Source organism: Pogoniulus pusillus, chromosome 17, assembly GCF_015220805.1.
Source record: "Pogoniulus pusillus isolate bPogPus1 chromosome 17, bPogPus1.pri, whole genome shotgun sequence".
Lineage (NCBI taxonomy): Eukaryota > Metazoa > Chordata > Aves > Piciformes > Lybiidae > Pogoniulus > Pogoniulus pusillus.
In genome coordinates, this window is record NC_087280.1 from 21469961 (window position 1) to 21490839 (window position 20879).

The 20879-nt window shown below is 47.1% G+C and overlaps 1 protein-coding gene across 8 annotated transcripts in view; it reads right to left on the reverse strand.

Annotated features, from left to right (window-relative positions):
- Positions 1-20879, reverse strand: part of CHD2 (chromodomain helicase DNA binding protein 2) — a 57800-nt gene that overhangs the window by 21256 nt on the left and 15665 nt on the right. For 5 of the 8 annotated variants that reach the window (XM_064158043.1, XM_064158042.1, XM_064158045.1 and 2 more), the window contains 14 exons: positions 20627-20834; positions 17806-17892; positions 11499-11560; positions 9853-9975; positions 9405-9554; positions 8065-8198; positions 7194-7419; positions 5655-5755; positions 4981-5025; positions 4649-4824; positions 3875-3999; positions 3069-3285; positions 2677-2766; positions 1031-1221 (listed from right to left, as the gene is read on the reverse strand). In XM_064158043.1, the coding sequence (XP_064014113.1) occupies positions 1031-1221; positions 2677-2766; positions 3069-3285; positions 3875-3999; positions 4649-4824; positions 4981-5025; positions 5655-5755; positions 7194-7419; positions 8065-8198; positions 9405-9554; positions 9853-9975; positions 11499-11560; positions 17806-17892; positions 20627-20834 (1935 nt within the window). Of the gene's footprint in view, positions 1-1030; positions 1222-2676; positions 2767-3068; positions 3286-3874; positions 4000-4648; positions 4825-4980; positions 5026-5654; positions 5756-7193; positions 7420-8064; positions 8199-9404; positions 9555-9852; positions 9976-11498; positions 11561-12045; positions 12697-13135; positions 13201-16679; positions 16802-17805; positions 17893-20626; positions 20835-20879 lie in introns of those variants that run through there. The other 3 variants (XM_064158047.1, XM_064158048.1, XM_064158046.1) reach the window with 3 other exon arrangements.

A 20879-nucleotide genomic window follows, 5' to 3' on the forward strand; every position in this document is an offset into this window, starting at 1 on the left:
CAAATCAACCCATTCTGTGATTCCATAACCAATTTAATGGAGGCACATTGGAGGGTGAAGGCTTCTCTTTGGCTAACTAAATGGATTGATAGCAAAGTTAGAAACTCTCTGGGCTTAGATGCCTTCCTAACACCTTATCTTTTGAGTTCCACACTGACTCCCAGGACCCAAAATCCCAAGTTTTCTAGTATTCTGCTCTGCTGTCTCCTGCTGGCATTTACTCGACAGCAGTTTCTGACCTGTGCCCCCTCTCAGGCAGGGCTTTGACAACTGTGCTGTTTTTCACACTGCTCTAAAGACTCTTCTGTCATGTGGAGATCTGCTCATCTCCTCCACTTGGGAGACCTTGAACCTTTCCCTCACTCTCTGTGATCCAACAAAACAGCACCCTGATCTAATTGAGGATGCCCCTGCTTACTGCAGAGGGTGTTGGACTAGATGACCTTTGGATGTCCCTTCCAACCCAGGCCATGCTATGATTCTATGATTCCATAAATTGGCAGTCAAACATCATTTGAGTGAGTTTTGGGGCATGCTTGCCTTAGCCTCAGCAATGTAAGACAGCACCTTTTGTTTTCAAGAAAAGAAAACCTCTGTGATAACATGGACAGGAGGACAAGCAGCTAAGACTGCACAGTGTTTGAGCAATGCTCCCATAAACTGGGTGGGGAGAGTGGCTGCCCCACAGCATACTGCAAACCCCACCAATGTTTGCTCCATTTACATTGCTCCACTGAGTTGAATTCAGGGATTTAACTCCCTCTATTTAGTCATTTCACCTCTGATTTTCCCCACCAATGTTTGCTCCATTTTCATTGCTCCACTGAGTTGAATTCAGGGATTTAACTCCCCCTATTTAGTCATTTCACCTCTGATTTTCCCCACCAATGTTTGCTCCATTTTCATTGCTCCACTGAGTTGAATTCAGGGATTTAACTTAGGGGCTTCTGCCACTCTGCACTCCCTCGAGCCTGTTTCAACAGATAGGAATGGACACAGAGGGATTTTGAAGGATCAAATGGACACTTACTTCTCTGGCATGATGAAATGCAGCAGGGACCAGAGCTCTTTGAGTGAATTTTGAAGTGGGGTGCCAGTGATCAGCAGCCTGTGGTTGGACTTGAAATCAATCAATGTTTTGTACAGCAAAGAATCATCATTTTTCAACCGATGGGCTTCATCCACACCCAGAAAGGCCCAATTAATACTTCCCAGAACGGTCTGGAGGGAAAGAAGAAAACAAAAACAGGTCCCAAGGAGATGCTGGGTCAGACAAGCCCCACAACGATCTTGGAGGTCTCTTCCAACCTGGTTGACTCTATGATTCTCTAATTCTCCATGCCCAGCAGCACTGCAGTGTGTGCTTTCCAGGATGTCCTGCCCTAGCCCTGCTGCTGGATACACTACCAAAGGAGTTGGGCCCACAAGAGTTTGTCTTCATAAAATCTGGGACCAAGATGCCTACCATGGCTTTATCTCCCTGGAAAGGAGAGGTCAAAACAGCTATACTGTGCAGAGCTCCTGCAGAGTCTTTCAGCAGGTTTATCTATTTCTATCCACCTCTGCTTTACCCAGAAAGCACAGTCCTGCCCCAGCCCCCAGCTCCTCCCTTTCCCCATGCTGCTGGGGTCCTGTTGTAGCAGTAGCTCCACGGGAGCAGCAGGAGAGCAGACAAACAAGCCTGTAAAGCTTAGGTAACCTGACAAATTTTATTAGTAGTAGTATGAGTTTTAAGCTTTTTGTTTTCAGCTTGGACTCAGTGAAGCCCTGACAGGGCTGATGAGCATTTCCTAAGCAAAGAGATTTCTCCTAAGCCTAAAACCCCAGATATCATAACCACTGTGGCCAGCAGTTCAGTGGAAGGTTTTGTACTCTTAACTAGTCTAAAATTAAATCAGTGCCCTGCCTGGTCTTACAAGTGAAAAGAATAACACAGAGCACAAGAGAGAAGACATTGCAGTGAGTGTCCTGCATCCTCTCTGCATTAGTGGCAAGCATAAGCAAATAGTAGCCATGTGTTCTCCCATCACCACAGAAGGAAGAGGTAAAACCCATTAGCTGTGGACTGGCTTCCCCCTTTGCAAGCATTAAGAAACGTGTGTCCAGCAGGTCTAGGGAGATTCTCCTCCTCCTCTACTCTGCCCTGGTGAGACCACACCTGCAATACTGTGTCTAGTTTTGGACTCCCCAGTTCAAGAGAGACAGGGATGCGCTGGAGAGAGTCCAAGAGAGAACTATGATTGGAGGACTTGAGCTTCTCTGCTCTGAAGAAAGACTGAGAGTCCTGGGGCTGTTCAGTCTGGAGAAAAGAAGTCTGAGAGGGAATCTTATTAATGTCTATAAATATCTGAGGGGTGGGTGTCAGGATGAAGGTGCCAGGCTCTTGTTGGTGATGCCCAGTGACAGGGCAAGGAACAATGAGTACATGCTAGAATACAGCAGGTTCCACCTCAACACAAGGAGACACTTCTGTATGGTGAGGGTGACAGAGCACTGGAACAGGCTGCACAGAGAGGTTGTAGAAGACTTTCAAAACTCATCTACATGAGTTCCTGTGTAACCTGCCCTAGATGATCCTGCTCTGGCAGGGAGGTTGGACTCAAGCATCTCTGGAGGTCACTTCCAACCCCTGACATTCTCTGATTCTGTAAAAAACATCCTTGGACTATTACCCACCTTATCCTTGAGAAGGATCTCATATGTTGTGATAAGTGCATTGAACTTCAACCTTTTGGACTGAGAGTGGATCCACTCATACTCACGGATCTGTGAGAGGAGACAAAAGTTAACACCCAGTTAACATTACTGAAAGGGAAGAATTAACAATCACTGTTCTAGCGCAGCTGTGGCAAACCTCTGATGTTCTAAGGTGTCATTTGAGGAGCTCAGGGTGCCCAAGGAGCAGTTCAGTTTAGTGCCCAGGTTGTTCAGCTGTCATACACCCTGCTGCTATGATAGTGCCTTCATCTGCCAGATGAATGCATCATCTCTCTGGTGACACCACTACAGTCCCAGCAGTTGCCTTCCACACCATCAGACCCCACACCCTTTGCTTCCTGATCGCTCACCATGTTCCTGCTCATCAGGTCTCCGATGTAAACCACCACATTTATCTCAGGTGCCCACACTTCAAACTCTCTCTGCCATGAGGTGAGAGTGGACAAGGGTACCACCACCAGGAAAGGGCCATAGAGCTGATGCTGATGGAACAGGTATGACAGGAAGGATATTGTCTGAATTGTCTTGCCCAGGCCCATTTCATCAGCCAGGATTACGCTGTTGTTCCTGAGAAAGAAGAGAACAGATCTAAATGCTGCACATGCTTTCATCACTGCTCACTTATGGTGCACCAGCATCAGGAGCAATCCACGACAGGGACAGAAAGGGGGCAGTGCAAAACCATCGATCTGAATCCTGCACCTGGCCAATAACTTGAAAAAAAGGAACACCTCAAACTGGCAGGCAAGGACAAAGGCTAAGGAAGAGGGGAGTCAGTGGCCCAATTTTAGGACGACATCTCTCAAAGGCTTCAACAATGTGTAAGCATGCCAAGCCAGGAACCCTTTTTTTTTTAGTTAGGGGAATGGAAAATGAAGGCTGATAACCTGCCATGCTCACACAGCAGCCAAACCCTACATGTAAACAGGCCCAGGCAGGCAAAATGGCTTTTGTTTTTGCACAGGGTTTCTTGAGTTCATGCCCCAGATAGTTCCTGCTTGCAGCGTCTGCAAGGCAGCTGGGTGTGATCACATCTGAAATCCTGAAAGCTGCAGAAGCAGGGTGGGTAAAGACCTCCCTTGAAAACAATAGGGTCAGATCCTACTGGGGCAAAGCTCCAGAGACAAAATGCACGTCGCAGAGCATCTGCACATACTTGCACCACGAGTGAGCAAGCCAGTTGAGGCCTTCCAGCTGGTAATCTCGCAGCTCCAGGTTCTCACCACCAATGTAAGAAGGTTGTTTCTTCAAGGCAACGAACCTTGGCCTCTGTTTCAACACCTGGAAAAGAAGATGCTGTGAGCCCACAGGAGAAGACAAAGTAAGGCTGAAAATCCAGCAATGGATTCCTATCTGTTAATTTCAAGTCCATCCACATTTTCCTTGACAGTGATTATGTTTACACACCAGAAAACCACCCCATAGGTTTCTGCTTTGCCTGCTGTCCTCTGGTCCTGACAACAAGAGCTGGGAGGCCCCTGAAGAGCACAGAAAGCTGAACATTAGACACAACAAGCTCCACTTTCTTTTTTTATCTTCTTCTTTTCCACTCCATTATCTCTGTTCCTTTCTCCACTACATCAACATCTTGCATCTTTTCCCAGGTGTGATTTTTTTTTTCATCCAACTGACATTAAAACTTTGCACTTCTGCAGAAGCTCCTTCTGAGGAGGAAGCACTTTGCAAGATTAACTCAGCCTCCCACTCCCCAGGGGGACATAATGTTCTCCCTGTGCCCAGAGTAAATGAAACCAAAAGGGGATTCGTATCTCTTGCTAAAGCACAATACAAGAACAGCAAACAACCACTGGTGGGAGGCTGGGAAAATGTTCTCTGACACTTATCCTGACAAAATTTCATGTTCCAACTGCTTGTGTCATCAGCCAGCCTGGAGAAAGCCAGCAAGGGGAGAGAAGAGAAGGAAGCAAACCTTGCAGTCCCGGGTAGGAATCGTTTTGGAGTTGTTCCGATTGTTGAAGCTGTCGATGCAGTGCTGGAATTTCTTGCTTATCAGAGCTTCATCTTCCCAGCTGCACTCAGCATAGGGCAGCCCCATCCACTTACACAGGTATTCGGGGTCATTTGAGGATGTTTTGCGACTGTTGGCTGCAAAATATGCAATAAGAGAACAGCCTCAGCCCCTGTGGTTGCGTGGCTGAACCACAAGCACAGCTCACGGGGCAGACTGAACCACGCGTACGACCACAAGACAGGTCTTGGCTAGCAAAATAAGCTTAGAGGAACCAAAAAATGCTCCTTTACCTGGGAAATCTGAATGTCCCGTCGCAGACTTGCTGGTCTTCACAGCTGTTTGGAGACAGAAAGAAGAGCTTGGAGCGCCGGCCGCCAGCAGAGGGAGCAGAGCGGGCAGGCTGCCGCTGCCTCGCACCCCTGGCGCTTGTGTAGGCATTGCATGGAGATAGGTTAAGCAGCCATTCCAGCCAATTCTCAAAGCAGCTGGTTGCCAGCACCTCTGACCCACAGGGCCATGATATTGCTGAAGTGCTCAGCAAGCCTTGATTTTAGTTTTAACAAGTAATCTTGAAAATCCAACCCCTGAGCTGCTTTGCTCCACATCCTCAATCACACCATGGCAAGTGGCCCTCACAAAACTCTGAGAGGCTTGCACTACTGCTTTGGCAAAAGGAGAAAGGCAAAGAACTTCAGCAGCAACAGCTTCAACATCTCCTTGGAAATTTGTGTATCACCTCATAACTCCAGGCAGGGACAGTAATTTGTATGGCTTGTGATCACAAACCTGTAAACAGGGATTTCTACTCTTCAAAGCCTGAATGTCACACCTTGCAATACATCCAGCACTAGTTTTTCTCCAGAGATACTGGAGGGCAGGGAAGAAGCACTCATTCTGCTGCCACTAGAGATTAAAAATCCCACATCTTACTTCACCCCTTTCCAAGAGTGTTGGTTTCACTTACCAATGACTCTCTCCACTATTTGATACTGTTTGTTCAGCTCTGAAGCCAGCTCCTGTTGGCAGTTGAAATACTCTACATCTTCAGGTGACACCTTGCCCAGCCTGGATGCAAAAAAAAACAAACAACCCAAACCAAAACCCACTATAATGTTTCTGTCATAATGCCACAGATGGAAAATCTACTTTCCTGCATGGTTCTGCCATTGAGACAAGCCACTGAAGCAGACTACTGCTTAGATGATGTTTCCTAAAGCTTCCTATCATTATAAATCATGACTGAAAAGCAGATGTCACAGATGTTCATACTCTTTTCCTGTTAACTGATGCCTTATTCTGATGCAGGAATCAGTTTCCAAAGCAGGCTCAGAGACTGAAGCTACTGCTCCACTTTGTTCACTTTGGAAACTCAGGACAGCTCCTGGGGAGGTCAGGCACAAACTGATGAAAAACTTGCACAGAGACAAGCCCATGATTAACAGGAGTCAGTATGGCTGCAAAGTCCTCACTGCACTTCCTGGGTCAGGTAAACCTGGGCACCATTCATATCACAGGATGTTAGCAGTTGGAAGGGACCTCCATAGATCATCGAATCCAACCCTTAGGCCAGAGCAGGACCATAGTCTAGCTCAGGTCGCACAGGAACACATCCAGACAGGGCTTGAAAGTCTCCAGAGAAGGAGACTCCACAATCTCTCTGAGAAGTCTGTTCCAGTGCTCCATGACCTTTACAGTAAAGAAGTTTTCTCACTTTGAGGTGGAACTTCCTGTGCTGCTGTTTATATAGAATCATAGCATCAGTGAGGGTTGGAAGGGACCACAAGGACCATCTATTTCCAAGTCCCCTGCCATGGGCAGCGACACCTCACATTACATCAGGCTGTCTAGAGCCTCATCCAGTCTGGGCTTAAACACCTCCAGGAATGGGGTTTCCACCACCTCCCTGGGCAACCCATTCCAGGCTCTCACCACCCTCATGCTGAAGAAATTCTTCCTAACATCCAGTCTGAACCTATCCATTTCTAGCTTTGTTCCATTCCCCCCAGTCCTATCACTACCTGACAGCCTAAAAAGTCCCTCCTCAGCTTTCTTGTAGGCCCCCTTCAGATACTGGAAGGCCACAATAAGGTCACCTCAGAGCCTTCTCCTCTCCAGACTGAACAGCCCCAGCTCCCTTAGTCTCTCCTCATAGCAGAGGTGCTCCAGCTTCTCTGGACACCTTCCAGTAAGTCTATATCCCTTTTGTAACAGGGACTCTGGAGCTGCTGTCAGCTAAGCAATTCTCAAGTCTAGGAAGTGTCAATATCATAAGTTTCATGCCTCTTTCTATATCTTTCACCATCATGACCATAGACATCACCTTTCTAAGGGGGGATGTTCATCAGTGGGCAAAGAGAGATGTGAATGTTGTGCACCAAACCCCAGGCTTTGACTGCAACTTGCTTTGCAAGAAGAAATCAAACGTTTTCCGTCACAACTCTGCAAACCTCCGGCTACAACAAGATTTGCCCAAGGCCAGAGGGACGTTTGGAAGAAAGCCTACCATTGCTTGATCTCCTCCTCTTTTTTCTTGAAGTTCTCCAGCTTTTTCAGGCCCTTCACTTTCTGCTGCTGCAGGGACTCTTCACTCTCCCACGTGCTGTGGATGTATGACCAACCTTTCCATTTGATCAGGTACTGAACCTCTCCTTCATCCTTCTCAGGATCGAAGTCGGCGCTCGGGTTGCCGTTGGCTTCGGTTGCATACACTGTGGTGGAAGCACCAGTGGCTGCAGAAGAAAGCAGACTGCACTCAGTGCCTTTGTTATCAGGCACTGGACATTAGGGCAGAAAGTTTATTTCTCTAATACATCTTTTGTGTCAGCACAAAGAACATCCTACAGATTCAGCAAGCCACTAAGACGGGCACACAAAAGTTCTCTGCACAACAAAATCTCTTTTAACTCTCTCTATCAGAAATGCTTTAAAATATAATTCAAAGGTCTCCTGCAAATGTTCACCACCGTTCAGTTTTACAAAACCCCTTTTGTCAGGCCCTGAGAACAAAAACAGCAGCTTTATTTTCATTATGGCTTTGTCAGTGGAACTATGAAAAGTGACTCTACTGGAAGATCTATTTTATACCTCAAAGAAGAGAGAAGCAAGAATTGCAGAACAATGCACGCAGCTCTCAAGCGCCTGCACGCCAAATGGAAGCTGCCAAGCACCTAAACTTGACAGTTGAGGTTTTTCAATACTTAATTTTACAAAAGCTTCTGGAAGACATAAATAAGAGGCACTGAGGAAAGGGGGGAGAGCAGTGAAACAACCCTTGGCCTCACTCTGAAGTTGTAAAAGCACTGCACCAGCTCAGGAGAGGCTGTGAGTGCATGTGACTGACATCAGCAATAAAGGCCTTTCCCAGAGCTACACACCTCCTTTTTTTCCAAGCCTGATGTCCAGGACTTTCTCAATAGTTTCACTGTTGTCTTGCTGTTCATCAGCTCCTTCCCCAGTCATCTCAATCAGGTCATCAGAATCCGTCTCAAAATCATCATCTTCTTTGTAACTGAAAGAGGTCAAAACCAAATTGGTCCAAAAGCCTTTGACTCTTCCCAGTCCAGACACACACAGAGCAGCATGGAGCGGAGCAAGCCTTCTCCAGCATTTTCCCTGGGCTCCAGAGCATGCCCAGTTAGCCAGTCAATGTTTTCCTGAGAGACTCAGACAGCTACACTTCATCAGATTACAGAATCAGAGAATGGTAGTGGCTGTAAGGGATCCCCACAGATCATCCAGTTCAACCCCCTGCCAGAGTAGGAACACTGAGGGCAGGTCATCCAGGTGGGTTTTGAAAGTCTACAGGGAAGAAGATTCCAGAACCTCTCTGTGCAGCCTGCTCCATTGTCCTCACCATACAGAAGTCTCTCCTTGTGTTGAGGTGGAACCTGCTGTGTTCCAGCTTGTACCTGTTGTTCCTTGTCCTGTCACTGGGCACAACCGACAAGAGCCTGGCACCTTCATCTTGACACCCACCCCTCAGATAGTTATAGATAAGATCCCCTCTCAGCCTTCTCCTCTCAGTATTAATTAAGATCAATACTCTATCCTATCCATGTTTTTTTTCTGACCTTGGCCAACACCAGGTACTTCATGAGATGTTGCAAAAGCAAGACCATGGGCAGTGAAAGATTTTAACAACGGAGATTGCAGAGCATCGAAAGGCTGCATGGGTACCTCAACTGCCCTATGAACTGCATTTCTTCTCTTTGATGAACATCTAACCACTAGGAAGTATTCTTCAGGTGCCTCATTGCAAGTTCCTTATTAGGACAGCCAAGAGGTGAGAAGGCATATTGGGGCATGGATAATGCTTTACCTCCACCATGGCTCAATGCTCTGTCTCCAGGCATTATCCATCAGCCAGTCTCACACAACTGGTCCAACCTCTCACAGCTCATTTTACTCCTCCTGATCTATTATTTGTAATTTCTAGTCTCAGAGGGCTTTAGAAATATTATGAAAAGCTCCTCACATTTCTCTAAGGGGTAATTATTTCCTCCTTTACAGACAGCAAAACAAGGTAAGGAGAAGTCAGATGTTCACAGCATGAACCAGCCAAAGGAACCTCTCAGACAACAGATATCTGCAGGGCGGAGGAGAGTCTCTCTGCAGAACCACATAGGGACTCAGCGCCTAGGGCAGGGAGTCTGGGGTGCTCCTCATCCCCAGGCAGCCAGCTCTCATCACCAAACAGTCCCATACTTTTTGATACCTGACATTTTTGGAGGCTCTTCGTCGAGTTTGTCTCTTGGGGGTTTCATCATCTTCGTCATCATCATCATCTTCAGATGAATCCGGTTTCTTCCTCTTCTTGCCACACTGGCGTTTGTGAGGCTTTTTAACACTGGTTTTGGCCACTGTTCTGAAATAAGAATTCATAAAGCCATAATCCAGCATGTTCCACCCAAACATCCACTTCAGCAAGCTGTTAAGGAAGCAAAACTCTCAACTATCAGATTCCTGGGCTTTAGTCTGCTCTAACTGCCATGGAAACCACTGCATCACTCACTGGAGCATGAAATGGGGAGACAAGAGAATAACCAGGTCCTAGATTTACTAGGTAATCTCGTAGGGAAAAAGCCCATTTTCTTTAGCACCAAAGAGAAATCATCTCTCCAGCACAGGCAGAAAAAGTGACAGCCTGCACCAACACTCCTTACCTCCTTTGGGCAGGTCTTCTCGCTTTGATTTTCTTCGGTTCAGGCTCACTCTCTCCACTGGTGCCTTGCTCCCCTCCATCTTCATCCTCTTCTTCAACAGAGATCTCTCTTTTCCATTTATTTCTACAGCCAGAAATGTAAGTCAGGAAGGGCAACCATATTTCAACCCAAATCCTTGGCTAAGCTGATATCCAAGCCATACTATCAGGCCATGCCCATGAGCAAAATGTGCAAGCTTCACTCTTGGTTGTTCAGTGCAAAAGGTGAGGGGGTTTATGGTGTAATTCTTTGCCCTTAGGAAGAGGCCTGGGTCACCTAGGTTTTAGTTCACATACTGGCAGTCTGTCTTGAGTGCCCGTCCACATACACTACAGCAGTGTTTGTGGCAGAGTTGTGCTGCTTACAGCTGGGTGGGCAACAGCTTTGGGTTTATTTCTTTTTATTTTTCCACTTCTGCTTTTCTGAAATGAGCTGGAAAGTTCTTAAGAGAAGTGCTCACTTTCACTCATGGAGTATAAACCACAACATGCTCTGTTACATGATCTCCTCCTAGCCTGGAAAATGGAGCAAATAAGCCTCCTGTCATCTGAACTCAGGCAATTAAAGCTTCCAAGCATGAAACCAAATCACATCATACCATTAATGGAAGGAAGTGTGTACTCTGTGGGCAATTCAGAGCAATGCTTCAGCTCCAAAATGCCTTTGAAGGAGGCAAGAGAGGATGCCCTCTCTGCAATGGAATGTGGAGATTGTTCTCCTTGTTCAGGAGAGGTCCATAATACCACAGTCCTCCTCACCCCTTACTACTTTTCCTCCTGCACTGATGTGTGCAACTGAATGAAAACTCAAGAGATAAGAAACAGAAGAAAGGGAGCAGGATTTTGTGGCTGCATATAAAGTTTTCTCCAGCAGGCAGCTTAACAGTTCAGTTCACTTCTGTGTTTGGAAAAACTCAGAAGTACTTATTATATGGAAAAAGGCAGTAAAATATGACTGTAAATTAACTCAGTCACAGTGAACAAACACCCAAAATATCCTTTGTGGAAATCCTTTTCTTTTAGCCCATATCACTGATGAAAGACCATAGAGGATAATAACTTGGCATTCTATTCTCTGCTAATCAAAAAGGTGGGTGGAAAAGAGAATGAACTATTTTAGGAACAAGTTCTGTACCATGAGGATGGTGGAACACTGGAACAGGTTGCCCAGGGAGGTGGTTGAGGCCCCATCCCTGGACATAATCAAGGTGAGTTGATTGGGCTCTGGGCAGCCTGGTCTAGCTGAGCATGTCCCTGCTGACTGCAGAGGGGGTTGGACTGGATAACCTTCAGAGATCCCTTCCAACCCAGACCATTCTATGATCTTATTTTAAGTATCTCTGAAGGAGAGTAAGTAGAAAGACTGAGAGCAGTGAGGGAACTTGACTTGTTCAGATTCCATCAGAGGCCAAGTGGGAAAAACATAAACAAAAGCTAGGTTGGGAGACTGTATCCAATATTCACCCTTCAATTTCAGCCCCCTAGAGTATTATTACTGGAAATACTAAACAATTTCTTTTGCAAGCTCTCCAGGTCCAAAGAACCCAGCTGTGAAGGACAAACCAAATCAAAGTGCCACCATTCCAAACCCTCTCCCTAGAAACTTACATTTTTTTCATTTGCTTCTGGCCTCTTCTCTTTGGGCTCTCATTTTCAGATTCGCTACTTGCCTTTAATTGAAAAGAAAGAAAATCAGGTTGTAGGCTTCAGCTCTGGACTGTCTCTCAAGGATGCAACTCGAACACATGCACATGGTCTGAGCTCAGACAGAGCCCCACTGCTCTTTCACTGCAGCACAGGAAGGGAGCTGTGGTGCGACTGTGCACATTCCCAGCACCCTTCCCTCTGCACTGCTTCAGCTGCAGGGTGTTACAACGCTGCTGTGCTCTCAGCATGAAGAAGGTATTTCTCTGCAGAAAGGCTGGAGAGCTCTACTACAACATCTGTCCTGGAGTCCCTGAGCTCAGCATGGGTGAGGCTGCAACCCACCTACCCTTCATCATCAACCTCCAGCACCTGGCAGATTGCACCCCAGCAGTGGCCGTGGCCAGGCAGAACTGCAGGGTGAGCAGCACTCCACGGATGACAAACCCATGGGTGAATCTAACCCAGCAAACATTGCCCTGCAGCCCAGAGAGAGCTCAGCTGCTGGTACCTCTGTCCACAGTGCACGCTGAACATCACTGCTATCTGATGTCCAAGAGTCAGGCTGCAGCATAACTGTGTGCTTGCAGGGCCTGCTGCAGTGCTAAGGCTCAGCTGCTTTCCAGGCCTTTGAACTGAGAGGGCAGTAACTGAGCATGCTCTGGTGAGCACCCAGACCTTTCATTTCAGCAGGTATTTGGGGGTGTTCAGGTTTATTTTCTGTGGCTGAAGTCACACAAATGCACCACAACCTCTGCTTTCATTGCAGACACTTTCTATGAGGAAGGAAGTGCTTATAAAAAGATAACGTTCTCATCACAAGAGTATCTTTGCTCCTCTGAGGACCTGACTGTGTCAGAGCCTGCCCTGCTGCTTTCCTCCTAATCCTCCAGTCTCCAGCAGTAAGTCTCTCTGACTAAACAGATCAGGAAATACTCTACCTACCTGCTGTACTATTTTAAACACGGGTGCCACTAACTGCTACATACCAAGACAGCTACAAACAATATCCTTAGGCAGGTTGGACACAACTCCATTTTCACAAAAACTAGTCAGCCTAAAAGCAGATTTTCACACAAGTACCACCCCTCAACCGACAGACCACTTTGCCTTGTACACTGGTCCCAGAAGCAGCAATGTGAGGTTTCTAAAGGAGCATTAAAATGATAGAAGCAGCCTCCAACTGACTGGAAACCTTCCGCTTCGTACTGCTTTCTGCAGCAGTAATCGGCTCTAGCTCTAAGCAATGCCTGTCCAGCATCACAGGTACTTCACTTTGCACCTCCTGCTACACCCACCACCACCACCCCCATTCTGGACACAGCCAGCAGAGCTGTTCACACAGTTTTGTGAGAAGGTGTCAGCTGCAACACGAAAAGGTTGAGGCTCCAGAGAGCCAAAGTCCACCCCTTTGCTTTCTTTATTTCCAGTTTCCAGTGTCCCTTCCACCAGCAGAAATTTCCCTCTTGCTTGCATCCCTGTTTCCATTGAAATGGACTGGAATCCTGCCTGCCACATTAGACCAGCAGCTTTGCTGAATTGTACACATCACACAGGAACACCTTTGCACCATCTCTTGCTCTGAACGTCTGCCCATCTACCTCTTTCACAGCCCTGCAGGAGATCTCCTCTCTTTCACCAAGTAGCCAGGAAGCAAGTGACTGACAAGAACCACAAAGCACCCTGCCTGCCCTTGTAACAAAGCTAAGCAGTTAACAGATTTCAGCTGCAACAGGCAAAGTTTAAAAGACCTCAGCCTGCCTTTTTTCCATCTCTTCTCTGCCCTCTGAAGCACGCTGCTTTGTCATTCCAATTCTGACATGTTTTGGTGAGAGCAGTCCCTCAAAGCATGTTTACTTTCTGCTGCCTTTTGGCAAACCCCAAGTGAAGAGAGGTGGATTTGCCTTGAGCTCTACGTCAGAGCAGATCACATTTGGAGAAAACCAAATAGAACCTTTGGCTCTTTGAAACTAACTCCACTTCTTTGCCAAAATCCCATTTTAAAGTCTCTAGTGTACATTCCCTAATGCCTTTGCTCTCCTGCTGCTCTGTCTCTGCCTCTACAAAGCCAACGTTCATCTCTTAACGACTCTCCTCTCCCTCACTTCTTCCTGCCTTGAAAAACGTAACTTGTGACTGCAGTTCATCTGCCTTCAGTTACATTTTTCAAAGACATCATTGTCTCACTTGGCTGCACGTCAAGCCTAGCTCTGTCTCCTCTGACACAGCCAGTCCCCAGCCTGAGTCATCTGCCTGCTTGTGCTCCTACATCCTCCCTGCACTGGCGCTGGGAAGCGCAGTGCCGGCAGCAGCCACCTGTGACCGCCTCTCTTCGCTGCTCGCTCGCCTACCACACACCCGTGTCTCACTGGCTCCTGTCATGCTGTCCCTGGTGTGCCAAGCTCCAGCCCCCGGCCAAAAGCTGCTTTTCACCATTTTATTCAGAAAGACTAATTGATTAAAAACAAAACAAAACCAAAGCAGAAGCACACTTAGGCAATCTCTTCATTCTGCTTAAATCCACATTCCAGGATGCAGCTGCAAAATCTGTGCTGAGTTCTATGTTCCTTTTCTTTCTCTAGAGACATTGCAAACCCATCTGGATGTGTTCCTGTGTGACCTACTCTAGGTGATCCTGGTCTGGCAGGGGGATTGGAGAGGATGATCTGGAGGGCCCTTCCAACACATTAACACTGTGCGATTCTGATCAGCCCTAGGTCAAGATTTTCACCTCTGCCTTGGGCTCTTGTTACACCCCATTATCAACATCAACCCACAGGCTCTGGCTGGTGGCCAGTTCCTTAGCTAAGGAAGCGTAGATGATAACCAGAGAGCTGGGAGCACACCAGGTTCAGAGCATGCAGCTGAGGTGTCACCTGCACCCCAGACTGCCACTCACTGTCATCAGGAAGCAGACTGATTGGGCAATCACATGCAACTCGAATTTTAGTGCTGTCACTTCCCTGAATGACACAAGTGAAGCTGACAAAATCCATCTCCAGGACCCACCAGGGCTTTTTGTCAGCCCAGTAAGATACTGAGGGGCACACTGCTCACCCTCAGAGCTTGGGTACCAGCACTGACAAAGCTCTGCTGGGCTCAGGCTGCCCCTCTGGGGTGCCACTTCTGTGGCCGAAGGCAAAGGTGACCTTCTCTCATTCCCCCTTTCTCTACTGTGCCAGTCATTGCTTCTAACTGGGCTAGGAACTGGCCTCTTATGATTTGCTTTCCCCAGTTCCAGCTGAAGGCATCAGCCTTCTCCTCCATGCTTCACTGCCTCCTCTCATGTAATTTCTTCTTCTCTCCCAGCACACAAAGTGTGCACACTTTTCCCTGAGTCAATATCTATGGAGCAACACTGTACAGAACACAGTGATGCTGCACACACAGCACCAAGCAGAGCAATGCAGCAGCACCAGCTTTCAAGTTCTGGTCCTACAGGTTGTCCATGTGTGTCCTCACCACCAGCCCAGGCAGAAAAACTTTGAGAGAAGACTTTAAGCCATAGGCATGGTCCACGTGAGCCTCCTGAGCTCATGCTGCCTACTAGGAGAGATAAAGATGTGCTTAAACAGAGGCAAGAAATATTTCAGACTACAGTTAAAGTAAGGATTTGCTCATTTCAGGCTTCACAGAGGCCAAGCTGTAGGGCTGCTGAAAAGCTGGAGAACCTCAGCTCACCAGGTTAGTTTTATTACCTCTCTCAGCAATACTAGTAGCAGAACATGAACTTTGAGCAAAGAGAAGATGTAAAGCACTGATCAGAATGTAAATGAGCAGAACCTGGGTTTCAATAATCAAACCAACTCTACTTTGGGAACACCTCTGGTGTGCAATTTGTGGCCTCTCTCACACTGATCATTGACTTCAACCTCAAATTACCCTTTTAATGACAAAAAGATTGTGTCTGCTTTCGGGCACATTTATTTCTCAGCTGCCCTAGAATACTCTGAAAGGCACCTGGCTCTGCACATCTCGCTTCCCCTGGCTGAAACCTGAGGCTGATTTATGAACTGCAAAGAAAACACACAGGGCAAGTACTGCTCTGACTAGAAAATTCACACATGCTCTTATTCCTGGAGACAGTTCTGGCCCTGCCAGCAGCTCTGTACCCCTATGCAAAACTGCCCTTTCACTTTGATTTCTGCCCATGTCTCAGTATCGATCACCAGTTGTCACCCTCTCAATTGCAGCTCACAGACCTGCACCACAGGCTTGGTGACCTCTGGGCAATACCAAAGTTCTCAGAGGCAAATCACTTCTGACACAGAAATAACCCTGCCCAAACCGCTGCTCTCAGAGGACAGAGTTGAGATGGAACAGTGCCCCCAAAACTGAGCCACCTCCACCTCCATGCCACCTTCCCCCACCCAGGTTGAGTGATGGGGCAGCAGGAGGGCAGGTGTGATGATGGCTGGTTCTTGTTCTCTGAGCCTGCCAGGCTGCCTGGTCGTTGCTGTTCGCTAACACTGCAGAGAAGCGTTAGGGAAGAAGGCAATTAAAAGCTCCTAGACACTGTGCTGGAAGTCCCAAGCAGCAAGCAACAAGAGGAGGTCACTGGCGACAGGCTTAACCCTGTAAAGGTAAAAAGCAATCTTAAGAGGTGTCAAGTGCCTTGGGTTTCTGCCCGCTCCAGCAGCAGCGAGGAGTGCTCAGCACCATGCAGGCTCGAGCTATGCTATTTCCTCCCTTCTTGGCGTTTTAGGTCTTCCAAAAGCAAGACTCTCCACATCCTCCTGCTCTTTGCGAGGCCCCAGCACTGTGCTCCTGCCACGTCACACCCTCCGTCAGACTCTGCTGCAGATGGGAGTCGCCCTACAGGGATGGGTCAGCGTTGCTTTGGGGGAAGGAGAGGGGGAAGGAGTGTTCCAATTTTGGCTTGCACTGGGATCATTTGCAGGACTTGGATTTTCTTTACTTTTTTTTTTTGGGGGGGGGGAGGGATGTTGTTTTTTGTTTTTTACAATATTTTGTGGTATAGCAAAGTTTTTTTTTTTTACATCTCAGATCGAGTTCGTTTTGGGTTTGTTGTTTTTTTTAAACTTTCTCATACCTTAAGTAGTAGGAAATAAAGATATTGAAAAAGAAAACAACATTTGCAAAACCACGTAATATTGTAAAACAAAAAAAAAAGATGGGACTTACCTGAGCCCCTAAGAGGGCACTCGGGCCTGCAGCGGAGGTCTGTGGTGGGTGTGACATCGGCAGCACAGTGCATGCCAGGGCATCGCACAGAGAGGTGGCCAGCGAGCCTGGCCCTTGCAGAACTTGAAAAGGAAAACAAAAGCTAAGTCAATGATGTGCCCCGAGGCCCTTCCTAACCTGCTGCTACGTGGGACATCCAGCACAGGAGCCTGAAGCGGGGCACAGCTGGTGGCACTGGAGGTGCTGCAAGGTTCAGAGGTAACACAGCAGAGGAAGGAGATGGAGGTGTGTGCGTGCCACGCGACTCGGAGCCCTCCAGCATCCAAATGTGTGTTTTGGAAGCGAAGCACCAACATCCTGACCATCAGAAAGCGCCACTGGGCTCCTGCTCTGCTCAGAATCTGGCCCTCTTATCTTCAGGTTCCCAACAGTAGGGGTTTGTATCTAGTTGTAAGCCCCAAGCTTCACCTCTGGCTTACTAAGCCTCTGCCCTCTGCTATAGCTACTCAACCCTTCTGAGCACCTGCAGATGAAAATGCAGAAAGTCTGATAGATGCAAGTGAAGGTGGAGGCTTAATCCTACATCTTCTGAAAAAAGGAAAGTTTGTCTGCCAGGCTTTGACCACCATCACCTCCAACTGAAGCATAAAAGACTCCCCACTATTCACTCAAAGACGAGTGGATGGTTCATAAAGCTGAATGCACACAAATGCTGTTATCAGCAGGATCCATTCCAGGTCGGGCAACAATGGCTCTTTTGTTGTGACGAGGTGTTTCTGGGAAGTTTCCTTTATTCCTAGTTGGATTTGTGTTGTGTTTTTGTGGGTTTTGGTTTGTTTTGGTTTTTTTTTTCCAGACAGACTCATTCTCTCCAGGACGTTTCTACAGCAGAGCATGACTTGCATTATGTCCCATTCCAGCAACCAGATCAGTGCATGCAGATCTCAGTGTCCCGCTGACTCCAGAGGGCCAAGTGAAAACTTTAACTGTAAGCTCCAACATCCACGCATCAGGCTAGGACTCGGTGGTTACAAGGCAATGCAAATAAGACCTGCCTTCGTTCTTTGGGATTGCTGGGTTTGATATGTTCAGTAATCCCTCATCTTTTGGGTTTTTTTTTCCTTACCTCATCTTTTATATTAAATCGCGACGGCTCTTGTCTGCTCCGGTTTGACCTCCTAACCCCATAAACATCAGGATACTCTTCCCACATCTGCAAAATAAACAGACCATCAGAGGGCCTGCTTCACCCCCCTTACTTCTGACATTTTAGAAGTTTGATGGTGAATGTTGTTTGTTTGTTTGTTTTTAATTAAACATAAACCCATTAGGGATTTAGCAACCAGTATAGGAAGGCTTTAAAGAACTGGCTGAAAAGGATGATGAGTGTTAGGGGATGTCTGGTAACACTCTAAAGCACTGTGTTTTATCTCAGCTTTATGGTGCTCCATCTTTCCATCGGGGTGAAAATTACTCTCCAGCTTGTTCAGGCTGAGGGATAGAGTGTTGATAGCCAGTCCTCTACAACCAAAGGTGCTGAAGGTAGAGAGGCAACACCTTGCATGTGAAATTAATGGACCTATCACCTCAAAAGGGACAATTCACTGTTGCTGGCAGTTTCCATTACCATTTCTCTCCATAGGGAATACCCCATCAGCTGCCTGACATCACCAGCAGCAACCTCAAAAGCATATTCTGTGGCCCAACCTGGCCAGAATACCCTGTCCTTTGGCAAGACAAGGCAGAAGTGCTTCCACTTCTCCTGAAGGCACTGATGCGAATGCAGCTTGGCAGTACAGGACACATGGATGTGCAGGGACAGCTACTGGGAATGGTTGTGTTCCATTTGCTGTAACCAGGCTCCACACAGTTTACAGAGTGTGTAACAGCATGCACTTGTTCTTGCTGGATGGACAGGAGGAGAAGGGGGAGACAAGAACTGATGCCTAGAGGGTTATGAATGCAGAGCTGTGTAGGCGACACAAGACACCGGCAGATTCCCAGGGCAGATACTAACCACCAACGTGTCCCTCTCAAAGACCGACACCAGCAACCCCTCTCTCCTTCAGCAGAGCTTATCCTCTGACAGTTTTCTAAACTTATTCATTCCCCTTCAGCTCATCTCCCTCCAGTTCTCAAATGTCTGTAAAAGCCACCATCAGGAAAAGGAAACCAAAACGCACTGCCAGATGCAGCAGCGACTTGGGATTAAGAGTCTGATGAATACAAGGCTGCACTCCAACTATTCTTTGTGCAACTGTTAAAGGAGTAATGGGATAACACTGCCACAGACAGACTGCTCTGTGGGGCAGGGAGATAAAATCACATGAAACAAACCCTCAAAACCAGTCCCCCAAACCACCTGAAGAATTTGACTTTCAAATGGCACAAGTTTTGGATGAGGGATCTACTCCCATGCCAAATCTGAATAGCACCCAACACAAATTAACCTCATCTTCATGGGTGTATCTAGACAGAAATACCAAATAAACAATAATATCCTAATTAATTGCCTTGGTTATTCAAGGGGAACAGGTATCAACATGCCTGGGTAAGATTTAGCTACGGAAAACACCCATTAACAGAGAAATTAATGAAGGGAGAGGCTTTCTCATTAGAGAGTGCCCTGACCTTTTCATGTTTCATCCATGCTAAGTGTGGCTATGCTCCCTCACAGGGTAATTTTGATGTTTATTGCTAGGGACATGCTCTTAGAGGCTCAGAGGAAAAGAAAACTTCCTTCAATCCCTGCTTATCAACCACAAAACAGAAATATGGTGGCACCACAGCTGCCCTACAAACACATCCTTCCTTGCTGGTGCCTGAACACATCAAGTTTAGCCACAACCTGAGCTGGCAGCCGAATAATTTGTGAGAGGGAGAAGCTATTAGCAAAATCCTTTACTTCTCCCTTGCAAATAGGTGAGGGAGCACAGGCTGCAAGCATTGCCCTTCCTTCTCAGTCTTTTCTTTACACACATAGCTACTTTCTCCATACAACTCGCTCTCACAAGCAAGCTGTGCAAGTCCAAATTGCAGCTAGAAGGAACGGGAGAGTTACACACAACAAGCAAACAAATCGACCTGACCTAACCTGATTTTCTTCCCTCTAACCTCACCAACTTTCTGTCTCCAAATGGGTAATCCAGCTCCTCTTCCTCACCTCATACTACACTCTGTTCCTCAGGTGTCTCCATTGTCCAGGTAAAGCACATAAGGCACAGCTCTGCACTGGGGAGGTGCCAATCAGGGGAACATCATACACACAGAATCAGAGAATCTATGATCATCAGACACTTGTAATCCCTTTTCCTGCTAGGAAGAACCAGACAGAGGGCAAACCTGGCTATTTGAGAGAGGTGTTGCTAAGTGGTAGCTGGGAGGCTGCAGGGGAAAAAAAAAACCACAACAAAGAACCACAGTTCTAGGCATAATAAATAAGTTAAAAGCCTTTCCCCCTCTTTCTCTCCTTTTTTTCTGCTTTCCTTTGCTTCTTTCAAGAAGGAAGACAGTGACAAAAAAATCAATGTAGTCCAAACCTTAGACAAGATTTCTCCTGATTATATACTACATGAGTAAGCTTTACTGCTTCTGAGGGAGAGGGGAGACAGAAAAGTGGAGTGGAAAGACAAAGAGACAGGATGAAGTGACAAGGTCGTGTTGTGATGACAGATGTCTGCCCCTCATTCGCACCAGTCAGTCCCACCACTATCTACCTGGTGCACAAAGGGTTGTTCCATCAAACACACAAGCTCCTGCTCACAAGGATGACACCAGCACAGACCAAACAGCCAGCAATTGACTTGAAGATACCAGAGTCTGGAAGCCATTTGGTCAACGTGCAAAGTGGTGGGGAAGCTGAAGACAGCTGTGTTAAGGTCCTGCTCTCTGCCCTTTCATGGTGGGTGCAGGGGTAACATGGCTGTGCAGAGCAGCAGGGGCAATACCTTCTTAACATCTGCTATCCTTTCCTTCTTAGAGGCTGGTTTTTCTTTGGTTTCAGGAGGGGTCTGCTGGGATTTCGAACATGTTGATTCACTTTCGGATTCAGATTGACTCTCTGAGGACTCCGAGCTGCTGTTTGACTCGCTGCCCTGTTCACTTTCAGACTGGCTTGCAGAGTCAGAGCCAGAGGCTTCTTCAGATGCCGAGTGACTGATGGTAGAGAAAGAAGAGATTACATTTTAACTGCACTGACAC